We start from the raw sequence: 13,449 nt of genomic DNA, 5'->3' as shown, positions 1-13,449 counted from the left end.
TTCAATCAGCACAGTGACTGTATTACTGGCACTATTCAATCAGCATTGTGACTGTATTACTGACACTATTCAATCAGCATTGTGACTGTATTATTGACATTATTCAATCAGCATTGAGACTGTATTACTGACACTATTCAATCAGCACAATGACTGTATTATTGACATTATTCAATCAGCATTGTGACTGTATTATTGACACTATTCAATCAGCACAGTGACTGTATTACTGACACTATTCAATCAGCATTGAGACTGTATTACTGATACTATTCAATCAGCATTGAGACTGTATTACTGATACTATTCAATCAGCATTGAGACTGTATTACTGGCACTATTCAATCAGCATTGTGGCTGTACTACTGATACTATTCAATCAGCACAGTGACTGTATTACTGACGCTATTCAATCAGCATTGTGACTGTATTACTGACACTATTCAATCAGCATTGAGACTGTATTACTGATACTATTCAATCAGCATTGAGACTGTATTACTGATACTATTCAATCAGCATTGAGACTGTATTACTGATACTATTCAATCAGCATTGAGACTGTATTACTGACACTATTCAATCAGCATTGAGACTGTATTACTGATACTATTCAATCAGCATTGAGACTGTATTACTGATACTATTCAATCAGCATTGAGACTGTATTACTGGCACTATTCAATCAGCATTGTGGCTGTACTACTGATACTATTCAATCAGCACAGTGACTGTATTACTGACACTATTCAATCAGCACAGTGACTGTATTACTGACACTATTCAATCAGCATTGAGACTGTATTACTGATACTATTCAATCAGCATTGAGACTGTATTACTGATACTATTCAATCAGCATTGAGACTGTATTACTGGCACTATTCAATCAGCATTGTGGCTGTACTACTGATACTATTCAATCAGCACAGTGACTGTATTACTGACGCTATTCAATCAGCACAGTGACTGTATTACTGGCACTATTCAATCAGCATTGTGACTGTATTATTGACATTATTCAATCAGCATTGAGACTGTATTACTGACACTATTCAATCAGCACAGTGACTGTATTACTGGCACTATTCAATCAGCATTGTGACTGTATTATTGACATTATTCAATCAGCATTGAGACTGTATTACTGACACTATTCAATCAGCACAGTGACTGTATTACTGACACTATTCAATCAGCATTGTGGCTGTACTACTGACACTATTCAATCAGCATTGTGACTGTATTACTGACACTATTCAATCAGCACAGTGACTGTATTACTGACACTATTCAATCAGCACAATGACTATTATTGACACTATGCAATCAACATCGTAACTCCATTACTGTCAGTATTCAATCAGCACAGTGACTGGATTACTGGCGATATCATATCAGCATTCCAACCGCATCACGGGCTCTCTCTGCTCAGTAATCAGCATTGCAACTGTACTGTTCGCACTTTCAGAGGAGGGTTAAGAAATTGTCTGTCCGCGCACTCCGCGCTGAGGCAGGTGGCAGGCTCCGGACAAGCAGAGCTGAGCAGCAGACTCGGTGAGCAGGTTAACGACTGACTCCAACTCCAGCCCCAGCCCAGCCGCAGCCCCTGCCCAGCCCCAGCCCAAGCACCATCCCCAGCCCAGCGCGCAGAGCCATGAACAGCAGGATTTTAGCAGCGGAGCGGGAGCTGGTATCAGCTCCGATTAGCCCACACTGAGTTGGAGGTTGTCATGGACAATTTTACATTTCCACCCAGCGGGTCAAACTCATTTGCCGAGGTGATCCTGCACTGGTGTGGGGTGTGAGGGGGTGGGGGTGGTTTGGCAGTGACACTAAATGAACGGCGAAGGATTAGAAGATGATTGGAATTTGCAGCCAAACCTTCAGTTTGGAGGAGGTTTTTAAAAAAAAACACTCATCTTGGGAGAAGGAGCGGATTTTAACCCATTTGGCGTTATCAAATTGCAGCAGGAGCAAGGATGGGCAGATGGAGATCAGTGACAAACAAACACACCGCACAGCCGGCCGTTCGGCCCGTCTCCTCCAAGCCATGCCACTCAAGCCTCCCACCTCCCTCCCTCCTCCCCAGCCCAGTGTGCCCCCTCACAACCACCGAGAACATCCGAGGTCTGTACTCTCCAGAGATTGGCCTGTCTCTTCATTCCAATAGGATGGTCCAGAGGGTGAGTCCGAGAGAGTCAGCCAGAGGGGAGAGGAGCGAGGCCAGCTGGAGAGGCAGCCCTTTCAAAGATGGGCCGAGTGGCCTCCCCTGGTGCCGCATGATTTGAGCGGCTTGTTCAACCTAACCCCACTCTCTGGTGTAAGGGAGCCATTTCCCCCAGTGAGTTGACTGGGGGGGGGGGGGGGGGAGGGTACTGATTCCCGGCTATTTCAGTCTGAGAAACCGCCAGGGTTAATCTTACCTGTGTGCATTTCAAATATGATTTGTTAAAGAAAAAACAATTGTCCATACGACAGGGGGGGGGGGGGGGGGGGGGGGAAACTCCCCCCCCCTCCCCCACACACACCAAAAGAAGAATGAAGAAGAAACATATATATTTTAAGACTCTCTTAGCAGATTTCATTTTTCAATCCCATTCTTCCAAAGCATTAAAACCACAAAGTGTGTATGGAACAATCAGAGGGTGTTAGGGAAGGGAACAGGGGAGATACAATCCAAATGGTCCAGCAGACACACATTTGATTTCAGGGAATTTGTTAATGGGTCCAAATTGGGTGGCTTTGTGGGGGGGGGGGGGGGGGGGGTTGTTTATTTGTGAAACATACACACACACACTAGTTCTGATCGGGTCTGCACTCCCCGGGAAAGTGACAGGTCGCGATGCCAGTGTTAATTTCACCCAAAATAAAGGACTGGACTCACTGGGTGAGAGAGAGAGGGGGGAGGACAAAAATGATTCCCAGTCTGTGCAGGGGGTGGGAGGGAATGCAGTGTGGGGTGTAAGCACAGGCATGGGAGGACGAACGGCCACCCTTCTGGCCTGATTCACTCCAGGCTCAAATGAAAGGGAACGGATTCGTCGATTTGGGGAGGAGTGTTGCTGTTTGTGAACCCGTTGCCCTGTGTGGGAGGCAGACCTGTCCCCGCGGGATGAGCATAGATCCAGAGAATCCCTACACTGCAGAAGGAGGCCATTCAGCCCATCGAGTCTGCACCCACCCTCCGAAGGAGCACCCCACCCGTGCCTACTCCCCGGTCCACCCCGTCCTATCCCCCTCAGTCCCTAACAGTGGGCATTAGGGACACTTTATCATGGCCAATCCACTTAACCTGCGCATCTTTGGACAAATAGAGAATCGTTCCCCCTAACATCCTTACTCCACCCCAGACTTAATAATTAAAAAAAAGAAGAATCTCAAGTCTCTAAATTGCCAAGCCTTGCTCCATCCCCTCCTGAAAAAAAAAACCAAATGTACACAGGGAATGCTCAATTTCCAATCTGAGGAACCGCCGGGGTTGCGCTTGCCCGGGAGGGAGGGAAGGAAGGGGTGAAGGCAAAATATTTCTTTTATGTGTCTGATTTCTTTTGTTTTTTCAGAAAATATCAATTTTGGCTGTGGGGCCGGGGTGCCACATTGGCCAACTCGAGAAAAGATTCTGCTGCTCTGGGAGAGCTGTGTGGAGGATACAGAGGCAAGTGGGGAAAATATCCCAGGTGGGGAAAATATCTCAAGTGGGGAAAATAGCCCAGGTGGGGAAAATATCCCAAGTGGAAAATTATCCCAGGGTGAATTGACCCCCCCCCCCCCTCCCCCTTCTCTCTATTCCTGAACTCTCTGGTCACACAGCACACCAGGCAAGAACTGAAAGAACCCAAGCAAGCGTGAGGGAAGAAGGTGTCCTTTCCCATACATTTGATTTTAAAAGTGTAACATTTAACACATCACATCTGTGGACTTTATCAGGGAGGGGGAGAAGGAAGGGAGAGGGGATGGGGACAAGTTTCTTTTGCTCGAGCAGGTAAGGTGGATTCAGTAATACACAGAGAGAGAGCTAAGACACTCACTCACACACACACAGACCCACCGTGGCCGCCCCGCAGAGACGCCGGCGAGCGGTAGATGGAGATGGGCAGCGAGTGCTGCTTGCCGCCGTGGTAGTGATGGTCATGGTGCGTGGCGGCGCCCGAGGAGCTCCACACGGTGCCGGCGATGCAGCCCAGGGCGAGGGACCAGATCCAGGGCGCCTGGGGCGAGCAGCGAGGGGGCCGGTGGCTGGGAGAGAGACTCAGCAAGATGCTGGGGTGCATGGTGGGCTGGGCGGCAGCGCGGCGGCTCTCCCGGGCCAGCAGCGAGGCTCATGATGGCAGGCAGCCCATGTTCTTCTGTCTCTCTCTCTCTCTGAGTCGCTCGTTATCTTCCTCCAGCACCAACCAACTCCCCCACCCCACCCACCCCCCTAAAGAAAAAAACACCCCAATAAAATACACCACCAGCTGGAGACAGCGTTTAAAGCAAATCCTTCGGGTGCTCTCCAACTCTCAACTTGCTGCGGGGTGGCTGGTGGGGTGGCAGAGCTGGGCGCAGGGCTCCCTGCCTGCTGGGCATCGCCAGCTCCTCCCGGTTCTACGTCCTGTACATCCCCCCCCCCCCCCCCTCCCCCTCCTCCCAGCCGGAGACGGAAAGGCAGGCTGGAGACTTGACCACCTCGATCCAAACTGGGAGACACACTCACGATGTTTCCACTCCAGCCGCAGACAAAACAATTCAGGACAAGAAAAAAAAACACCCCCCCCCTCCTTGGTTGTCAAGACCTTTGCTGCTCCCACACCCCACCACCCCCACGCCCCTCTCTCAGTACCAGTCTCCTCCTAACTGATGCAGTGCAGAACTATTTAGTTCCTTCAGCCTCTTCAGTCCTGTCCCCAGCAACTCAGAAGGAAGAATTTTAACCCTGTGAGCGCTTGGTTGTGTGACACAGGCTACGCACAGGATTATGTGTGTGTGTGTGTGGGGGGGGGGGGGGGGGGTGGTTACAGTCATCAGCTATTCTGGATGAGGATACATTTAAATACCCCCCCCCCCCCCACCACCACCACATACACACATTTCCAATAAAGAGGTCAATGAAAGGGAGTGCACTGTGTAGGGAAGGGATTTTATTCAAGGGGAGGGGTCTCAGATACGGGTCATATTATCTTTTCCCTCCCTCCCCCCCCCTCCCCCACCACCCCAACTCCCACCCCATCCCGCCAACCCAAGATGGCCATCAAAGTGCCCAGCCGGATGTCTTGCCCGTGATTGGAGGGCAAATTGAGAGGACGTCGGTCTCGGAGCAGATGGCGTGTGCGAAGGGCAGCAGCTCCATACTCTCCATGGGATCCCTACAGTGCAGGAGGAGGCCTTTCTGCCCATCAAGTCTGCACCGACCCTCCGAAAGAGCACCCTGCCTCAGCCCACTCCCCCCACCCGCCCCCCCCCCCCCTATTGACGTAACCCCACCTAACCTGCGCATCTTTGGACTGTGGGAGGAAACCGGAGCACCCGGAGGAAACCCACGCAGACACGGGGAGAACGTGCAGATTGCACACGGACAGTCACCCGAGGCCGGAATCGAACCTGGGACCCGGGCGCTGTGAGGCAGCAGCGCTAACCGCTGTGCCACCGTGCTCATATGGGGCCCTCTCTCTTTCCCTCTGCCAATGAGTCCTGCTCCTTTTCACTTCCGATCCCTCTGGTTCCACCATCATTTTCCACCTCTTTTCCTGCATCATTCTCCCACTCCAGGCTTGAGGAGGGCATCGCCCAGGTCGCCGTCGGATGTCGCTCAGAAACTGGCCATCGTTTGAGCTGCCAAATCCATGCCACTTGAGTGCCCAGACCTATCACTTAACTCTGCTCCATCACCTCATAGTCATCGCAGTGTCTTAACACCATCCCAGTGGAACACTTAGTTACCAGTGAAATTTGACGATAACAGTGTGGGTCCCAAACAAGACTGTGAACAACAGCAATCAAAAAGGTTGTGTTTTTAATTAATTGGCTACACCGTGGAGCTCATGTCCTTTTACCAACGAAAAGATTAGGGTAGGCGCAAAACGTGACTCCTTCCTCTCCCTTCCCTTCCCCAACTCACTCCTGCACGTGCTCCCTCAATCCTTTAGGGGAATGCACCACGTCCTGCTCTGTGGACCCATTCAGGAATGGAAATGCCCCCAAAGGTTCAATCGTTGATCTTTGTCCACATTGAGCCTGTCCAGGGTGGTGCTGGGTTCTGGTCCCAAGCCCCCTCGCCAGAAACCTCCTCCAAGGACAAGAGTGAGAGAGAATCAGCTCGAGTTCCTGAGGGAGGAAATGTGGCGCTTAGGGGCGAGTGATCTCCACCTGGGATGTGGACCCTCCACAAACGGTGGGGAATGAATTGCTGCCCCAATTCCTGGATTTTTGCACGAGCCAGATAGCTGTCGGCTTATGACCGCATAAAGGGGATGTACGAACATATGAATTAGGATCAGGAGTAGGCCACTCAGCCCCTCGAGTCTGCTCCACCATTTAATAATGATCTGATTATAATCTCAACCCCACATTCCTGCCTATCCCTGATAACCTTTCTCTCCCTTGTTAATCAGTAATCTATCTGGCGCTGCCTTAAAAATATTCAAAGACTCTGCTTCCCCAGCCTTTTGAGGGCGAGAGTTCCAGAGATTCACTACCCTCAGAGAAAAAGGTTCTCATTTCTGTCCTAAATTGGGGTGACACACAGTTTGCCATTTTAAAGACAGACATACATTTATATAACAACCTCGACAGCTTCAGAATGTCTCTAAAGGTTTCACAGCTCGTCAAACATGGGGTGCAGTCGCTGTTATAGCAAACACAGCAGCCAATTTGTACACAGCAAGCTCCCACAAACAGTCCTGATCATGACCACAGAATCTGTTTCAGTAATACTGATTGAGAGATAATTAATGGCTGCGACATGAGGGATGACTCCCCTGCCCTACTTAAAAATTCCCCACACGAAGGTATCAAATAACACAAATTGCCGCAGTGGTTAGCACCGCAACCTCACAGCGCCAGGGTCCCAGATTCGATTCCCTGCTGGGTCACCGTCTGTGCGGAATCTGCACGTTCTCCCCGTGTCTGCGTGGGTTTCCTCCGGGTGCTCCGGTTTCCTCCCACAGTCCAAAGATGTGCAGGTTAGGTGGATTGGCCATGATAAATTGCCCCTTAGTGTCCAGGGATAGGTCCATAAATGGTCCATTACAATACATCCACGTTTAATAAAATCTGAATCGCAGGCACCTCAGCTGCTTAGTTTTGGGCTCCATTTTTCAAAATACATCATAGGTGGGTGTTTCGTTTTACACAATCACACAGTGCAGAAGAGGCCCTTCGGCCCATCGAGTTTGCACCGACACATGAAAAACACCTGACCTCCCTACTTAATCCCATTTGCCAGCACTTGGCCCATAGCCTTGAATGTTAAGACGTGCCAAGTGACCATCCAGGTACTTTTAAAAGAATGTGAGGCAACCTCCCTCTACCACCCTCCCAGGCTGTGCGTTCCAGACCGTCACCACCCTCTGGGTTAAAAAGCTTTTCCTCAAATCCCCCCTAAACCTCCTTCCCCTCACCTTGACCCGGTGTCCCCTTCGTAGCTGACCCTTCAACTAAGGAGAACAGCTGCTCCCTATCCACCCTGTCCATGCCCCTCATAATCCTGTCCACCTCGAGTCCTAAACTGGCACCTTTCATTCAAAATGCAAAAGGAGGCCATTTTACCTGTTCTATGGTTGAACATTCTGTGGAAACTGGTTTTGATTGTTTTCCTCTGTGTTTTACTCAGGAAGACTGTTGGTCCACTGTTTACCATTACCAACAATAGCTAGAGTTCTCTGTGTGCTGGAGGCATTGGAGGAGGCGGGGCAACCTTTCTCAGTAAGCAGCTGCTTTTCAACTTCTAAGATATGACTGTCCTTCGATCTCCATTATCCATTACTACTTGTAGCTGGACTCTCCTGCCTTACCCTCTTAACCATTTGTGACCAGTACAGCTCCTTCACCTCCCCCCCACCGCCCCTCCCCACCATTTGTGACCAGTACAGCTCCTTCACCTCCCCCCACCGCCCCTCCCCTTCTTTCTCCTCATCTCTAACTTTTCTCAAGGTTTGGAGGACAAGTGGGATGGGGTGTGTGTGTGTGGAAGGGACAAGGCGTGAGGGGACAAGAAAATTAAATTATACTTGTGCTCTAATTTAGCACAATATTGTCACGGTCTAGCGGCACAGTGGTTAGCACTGCTGCCTCACAGTGCCAGGGACCCGGGTTCAATTTCGGCCTTGGGTGACTGTCTGTGTGGAGTCTGCACGTTCTCCCCATGTCTGCGTAGGTTTTCCTCTGGGTGCTCCGGTTTCCACCCACAGTCCAAAAATGTGCGGTTTCGGTGGATTGACCATGATAAATTGCCCCTTAGTATCCAAAGATGTGCAAGTTAGGTGGGGTTACGGGGATAGGGCGGAGGAGTAAGCCTATGTAGGGTGCTCTTTCAGAGGATCGGTGCAGACTCGACGGGCCGAATGGCCTCCTTCTGCATTGTCGGAATTCTATGGTTCTATTTTGCGAGCTGGAAATGCCCATGTGCGTAACAGCTCAGCGGGGTATCTCTCAGAGGCCCCACTCCCAAGGTTTGAGCACAAAAATCTGGGCTGACATACCTGGCGTGGTGTTAAGGGGGTGCTGCAAAGTAAGTGGAGCGGTCTTTCAGGGGGGAGGACAAACTGGGACCCTGCTTGCCTTCTCGGGTAAAGGTTTTGAAAACAAATCACAGCACTATTTTGAACCAGGCGCCCCGGTCGATATTTATCCCTCATCGTCTCATTGCTTATTGTGGGGAGTTGTTGCGTGCTCATTGTTCCTACATTGCAACAGTGGCTACACTTCGGAAGTACTTTACTGGCTGTTCCCCACATCGGGAAAGGCAGGACGTAAATGCAAGTTTTGTTTTTCCCCAATCGCTGTTCCACAATATTTGGGCTCCGTTGAACAGCTCCTAAATATATGAAACACTTGCTTGGTGGCCATGCAACCCAAAGTATAAGAGCAGCCCCGCAACGTTACCCACACAAGGGAAGAACAAGGGTCTTCAGGTCTTGGTTGCGATCCACCCTGAAGATGAACCGAAGATTGAAAACCGCGAGCAAAGCAACAAGGAAGCCCCCTCGGCCCTTGCTTCCGCGGCCAATGGCTGGGAAGTCTCGCGTGGGAGACAGGAGTCGCGTTCCGTCCCGGGGAGGCGGTGAGGAAGCCGCAGGAGCTGGGATTCTCCTGGGGGATCTCACACCCTCAGCAGGAGTGCACACGTACACGGAGAGCAGACAAGTGGCCCGATGACAGGCAGCAATTGCATAATGCCTCAACTTGAGCAATGTTTAAATGTTCTGTGATTAGCGAATTCTCAATGAGACATGAGTGTTGCCTTCATTATCAATAAAAGGCCATTGAATCAGTCTGATGGCCCACTTAACTTTGGCACTCGGCAGTTTTGAATTAAAGGGGATTCCCCCCCTGTTTTACTCCGCGATGCCATCCACCATTTCATATATTCAGAAGTGGCAGCATTCCTCATTTTAATATCTCCTTCAGTTACGTTTCTGGCTCTATTTATTCCACACCCCCAAAAACCTGCACTATTTGTTCCTGAAGAGCTGGCTGCAGCTACAGCTTCAACAGCAAAGGCTCTCAATTATTTTCAATTCTTTCGTGGGATGTGGGGGTCGCTGGCTGGGCCAGCATTTGTAGCCCATCCCTAATTGCCCTCGAACTGAGTGACTCGCTCAGCCATTTCCGGGAGGCAGTTAAGGGTCAACATGGCTGTGTGAATCTGGAGTCTCATGTAGGCCAGACCGGGTAAGGACGGCAGATTTCCTTCCCCCCTTGGGGGACATGAATGAACCAGATGGGTTTTTACAACAATCGGCGGCAGTTGCCATGGTCACTGAGGCGAGCCTTCCATTCCAGGTGTTATTAATTGCATTTAAATTCCACCAACTGCCGTGATGGGATTCTAATAATAATAATAATAATCTTTATTGTCGCAAATAGGCTTACATTAACACTGCAATGAAGTTACTGTGAAAAATCCCCTAGTCTCCACATTCCGCCGCCTGTTCGGGTACACAGAGGGAGAATTCAGAATGTCGAATTCACCTAACAAGCACGTCTTTCGGGACTTGTGGGAGGAAACCGGAGCACCCGGAGGAAACCCACGCAGACTCCGCACAGACAGTGACCCAGCGCGGAATCGAACCCAGGTCCCTGGCGCTGTGAAGCAACAGTGCTAATCGTTGTGCGACCGTGCCGTCCATATTCCTAACCTCAGAGCATTATCCTGGGCCTCTGTATTGTCGGTGGAGTGACCTTACCCTAAGTCACTGCCTCCCCATTCTTCGCATGTGAGCCAATTCCGTGACTATGGGTGCCGTCAAAACTGAGCAGAGCGTTGCGTTTGCCAGATTACACCTGCCACCACCAAGTTCCCCTCCCTCTACAATCTTAAAACTCTCCTTGTTGCTTCCAGGCACCACCATGGGGCACCTCTCTCTCTTTCTCTGTCTTCTCCTCCGGCCCTACAAACGTTCGCAATCTCCGCACTCCTCCAATTCTGCTCTCCGATTCGTCTCCACGTTGACTCTCTGCCATTGGTGACCTTCCCTTTCAGCTTCCTGGAATTGCCTTCCTCCACCTCCCTGCCTCTCTCTTTCTCTCCCTCCTCCATTTGGACATCCCTTAAAACCCACTTCTTTGACCAAGTTTCCGGTCACCTGCCCTCACATTTCCTAACCAGGCTCGGTGTTCAAGGATTCTCTGACAAATAACTCGCCTGTGAAGCACCTGGGGACGTTGTGCTATTTTAAATGTGCTGCATAAATAAAAATCATTGGTGATTATTTTTTTCTCTCTCTCCTTTAATTAACCCATTGGCAGTTCAGGATTTTGAACGGCCAACAGTGAAAGTAATAATTAATGGCCCACCTGAGATTAGATAGCTCAGTAACGATTAGGGCTGAACCTTGGGGCAATGTCGATATGCACAAGTTTGAACTCCAATCCATTGCCTGCGTAAAATTAAGATCGGAAAACTCCACAAAATCTATATAAATCATATAAACCTTTCCAGCACTCACTGAGCACTGGACACTGATCCTGTGTAATTCCTTCAGGTACACAGCAGAAGCATTTCAATGCACTGTGCAGTGTTCTCCCAGCTACACAATGTATTGAAGGTGCAGGGGTCTAACTACATCCTGATGAATTGGAAACTGACTATTGCTGCTTCCCCAACGTCAGTCAACTCACACAGTCCCGCAAAGAAAGGCCTTTGTCAAGTAGCCAGCAGACTGCAGAAGGAAAATGACAACTCAGCTGGGGACCATAGGATTTGGATGGAGGGAGGGGTGGATGGTGACGGGGAGGTGAATTAGCCAAAGTTCTCACTCTTGACTTCTTTCCAGTTAGACAGCCTGGGAATGTGTGTGTGTGTGTGTGTGCACTTGTGTGTGTGTGCGCTTGTCTGTGTGGCAATGTTTGTGTTTGTCAGTGTGTGCATGTGCGCTTGTCAATGTGTGCGTCTGTGTGCGCGAGGGTGTGTTTGGCAATGTGTGTCTCCCCGTGACTGCATGGGTTTCCTCCGGGTGCTCCGGTTTCCTCCCACAGTCCAAAGATGTGCAGATTAGGTGGATTGGCTGGGCTAAATTGCCCTTAGTGTCAAAAAAAGGTTAGGTGGGTTACGGGGATAGGGTAGAGGTGTGGGGATAGGGTGGAGATGTGGACTTAGGTCGGGTGCTCGTTCCAAGGGCCGGTGCAGACTTGATGGGCCGAATGGCCTCCTTCTGCACTGTAAGTTCTATGATTAGAGGGGCTGGTTTAGCACAGTGGGCAATGTTTGTGTGTGTGTGTGTTTGTCAGTGGGTTCAATTCCCGTACCGGCCTCCCCGAACAGGTGCTGGAATGTGGCAACTAGGGGCTTTTCACAGTAACTTTATTGAAGCCTACTCGTGACAATAAGCGATTATTGTTATTATTATTGTTATTCTTCCATGCGATTGTTCCCAGCAAGTGTCAGGATGGGGAGGTGGGAAAATGGAAAAGAGAAAAAATAGAAATAGAGCAGTCGAGGACGCTTCCAATTTCTGTGCCGAAGACATTCAGAAAAACCGAGTAGACAAATGTCCCCAGTATCCTCCGGGCTGTCCTACTTAGAATCGGCCTAGTCACTTCAGGCTGACAGGTGGAAATACATGGCCTGAGGAGGAATAAAGAAAGGGAGCATTGACTCTGCTACATACAGGACTAATCTGTCAGGGCCCACATTATCTTTTTCTTTCTGGTCCAATTTTATGAGATGAAACCGACAAAACACTGGAAATGATTGTGTAATCTTGGCTAATCAAAGAGGTGATACATCTTTATCTGGCATTTGCACTACTTAAATTAGACACGGCTGAGAAATAATGACGGTGCGAGACGTGTACAGTGAGCTCCCTCCCGTTCCCACATCAGATTTCATTTCAGCATTTGGAACCATTTTGAATGAGGTGGATGCTCTGCCTGAACACATTGTGGGGATGAAATGTCCGATCTTGGGCACCATGGTAGTGCCATCAGACACATGCCAAGTGGTGAGAAAATGGGTGGCAAAAGAAGGGGAGACGCGGGTATCAGGCTTGCCACCTTTTAGTAGGCCGCACTCCAGGGGATGTGACTTTCCTCAGCTCCACCCTCACCCCGCTAACCCCCTACGCTCCTGCCATTGGTTGTTTGACACACCCATCCTTTGCTGTGTTCCATCGTCTCTGTCACTGAACCAAAATGATTGTTGACTGTCAGTCAGTCAGTCACTTCTATTCCCTCCCACCATTCTCTAATAACTCTGCACCCAACAAAGGGAAGTCACATAACCAGAGAATGGTTACAGCCCAGATGTAGGCCATTCGGCCGGCAGTGTCTGCACTAGCTCTCCAATTTACCCAATGCCTCTCCCCCTCTCTCTCTGCCTCCCTTCCGTAGCCCTGTACATTAATCCTTCCTAGGTAACAGTGTAATTCCTTCTTGAATGCCTCGATGAAATCTGCCTCCACCACACTCTCGGGCAGCACATTCCAAATGGGCACCATGGTAGCATAGTGGTTAGCACAGTTGCTGCACAGCTCCAGGGTCCCAGGTTCGATTCCCGGCTTGGGTCACTGTCTGTGCGGAGTCTGCACGTCCTCCCCGTGTGTGCGTGGGTTTCCTCCGGGTGCTCCAGTTTCCTCCCACAGTCCAAAGATGTGCAGGTTAGGTGGACTGGCCATGCTAAATTGCCCTTAGTGTCCAAAATTGCCCTTAGTGTTGGGTGGGGTTACTGGGTTACGGGGATAGGGTGGGGGTGTGGGCTTAGGTAGGGGTGTGGGCTTGGGTAGGGTGCTCTTTCCAAGAGCCGGTGCA

The 13,449-nt window shown here is 50.1% G+C and overlaps 1 protein-coding gene across 10 annotated transcripts in view; it reads right to left on the bottom strand.

The window, feature by feature from the left end:
* Positions 1-13,449, bottom strand: part of nrxn3a (neurexin 3a) — a 2,368,971-nt gene that overhangs the window by 704,080 nt on the left and 1,651,442 nt on the right. For 4 of the 10 annotated variants that reach the window (XM_072493600.1, XM_072493601.1, XM_072493607.1 and 1 more), the window contains exon 1: positions 4,052-4,589. The exons of the other annotated variants lie outside the window; for them this stretch is intronic. In XM_072493600.1, the coding sequence (XP_072349701.1) occupies positions 4,052-4,274 (223 nt within the window). In that variant the 5' untranslated portion in view covers positions 4,275-4,589. Of the gene's footprint in view, positions 1-4,051; positions 4,590-13,449 lie in introns of those variants that run through there. 10 annotated transcript variants of the gene reach the window in all.

This window comes from Scyliorhinus torazame, chromosome 2 (assembly GCF_047496885.1).
Source record: "Scyliorhinus torazame isolate Kashiwa2021f chromosome 2, sScyTor2.1, whole genome shotgun sequence".
In the NCBI taxonomy this organism is placed as follows: domain Eukaryota; kingdom Metazoa; phylum Chordata; class Chondrichthyes; order Carcharhiniformes; family Scyliorhinidae; genus Scyliorhinus; species Scyliorhinus torazame.
Note: the sequence above shows the minus strand (reverse complement) of the source record. Positions and strands in the feature narration are given on the sequence as shown.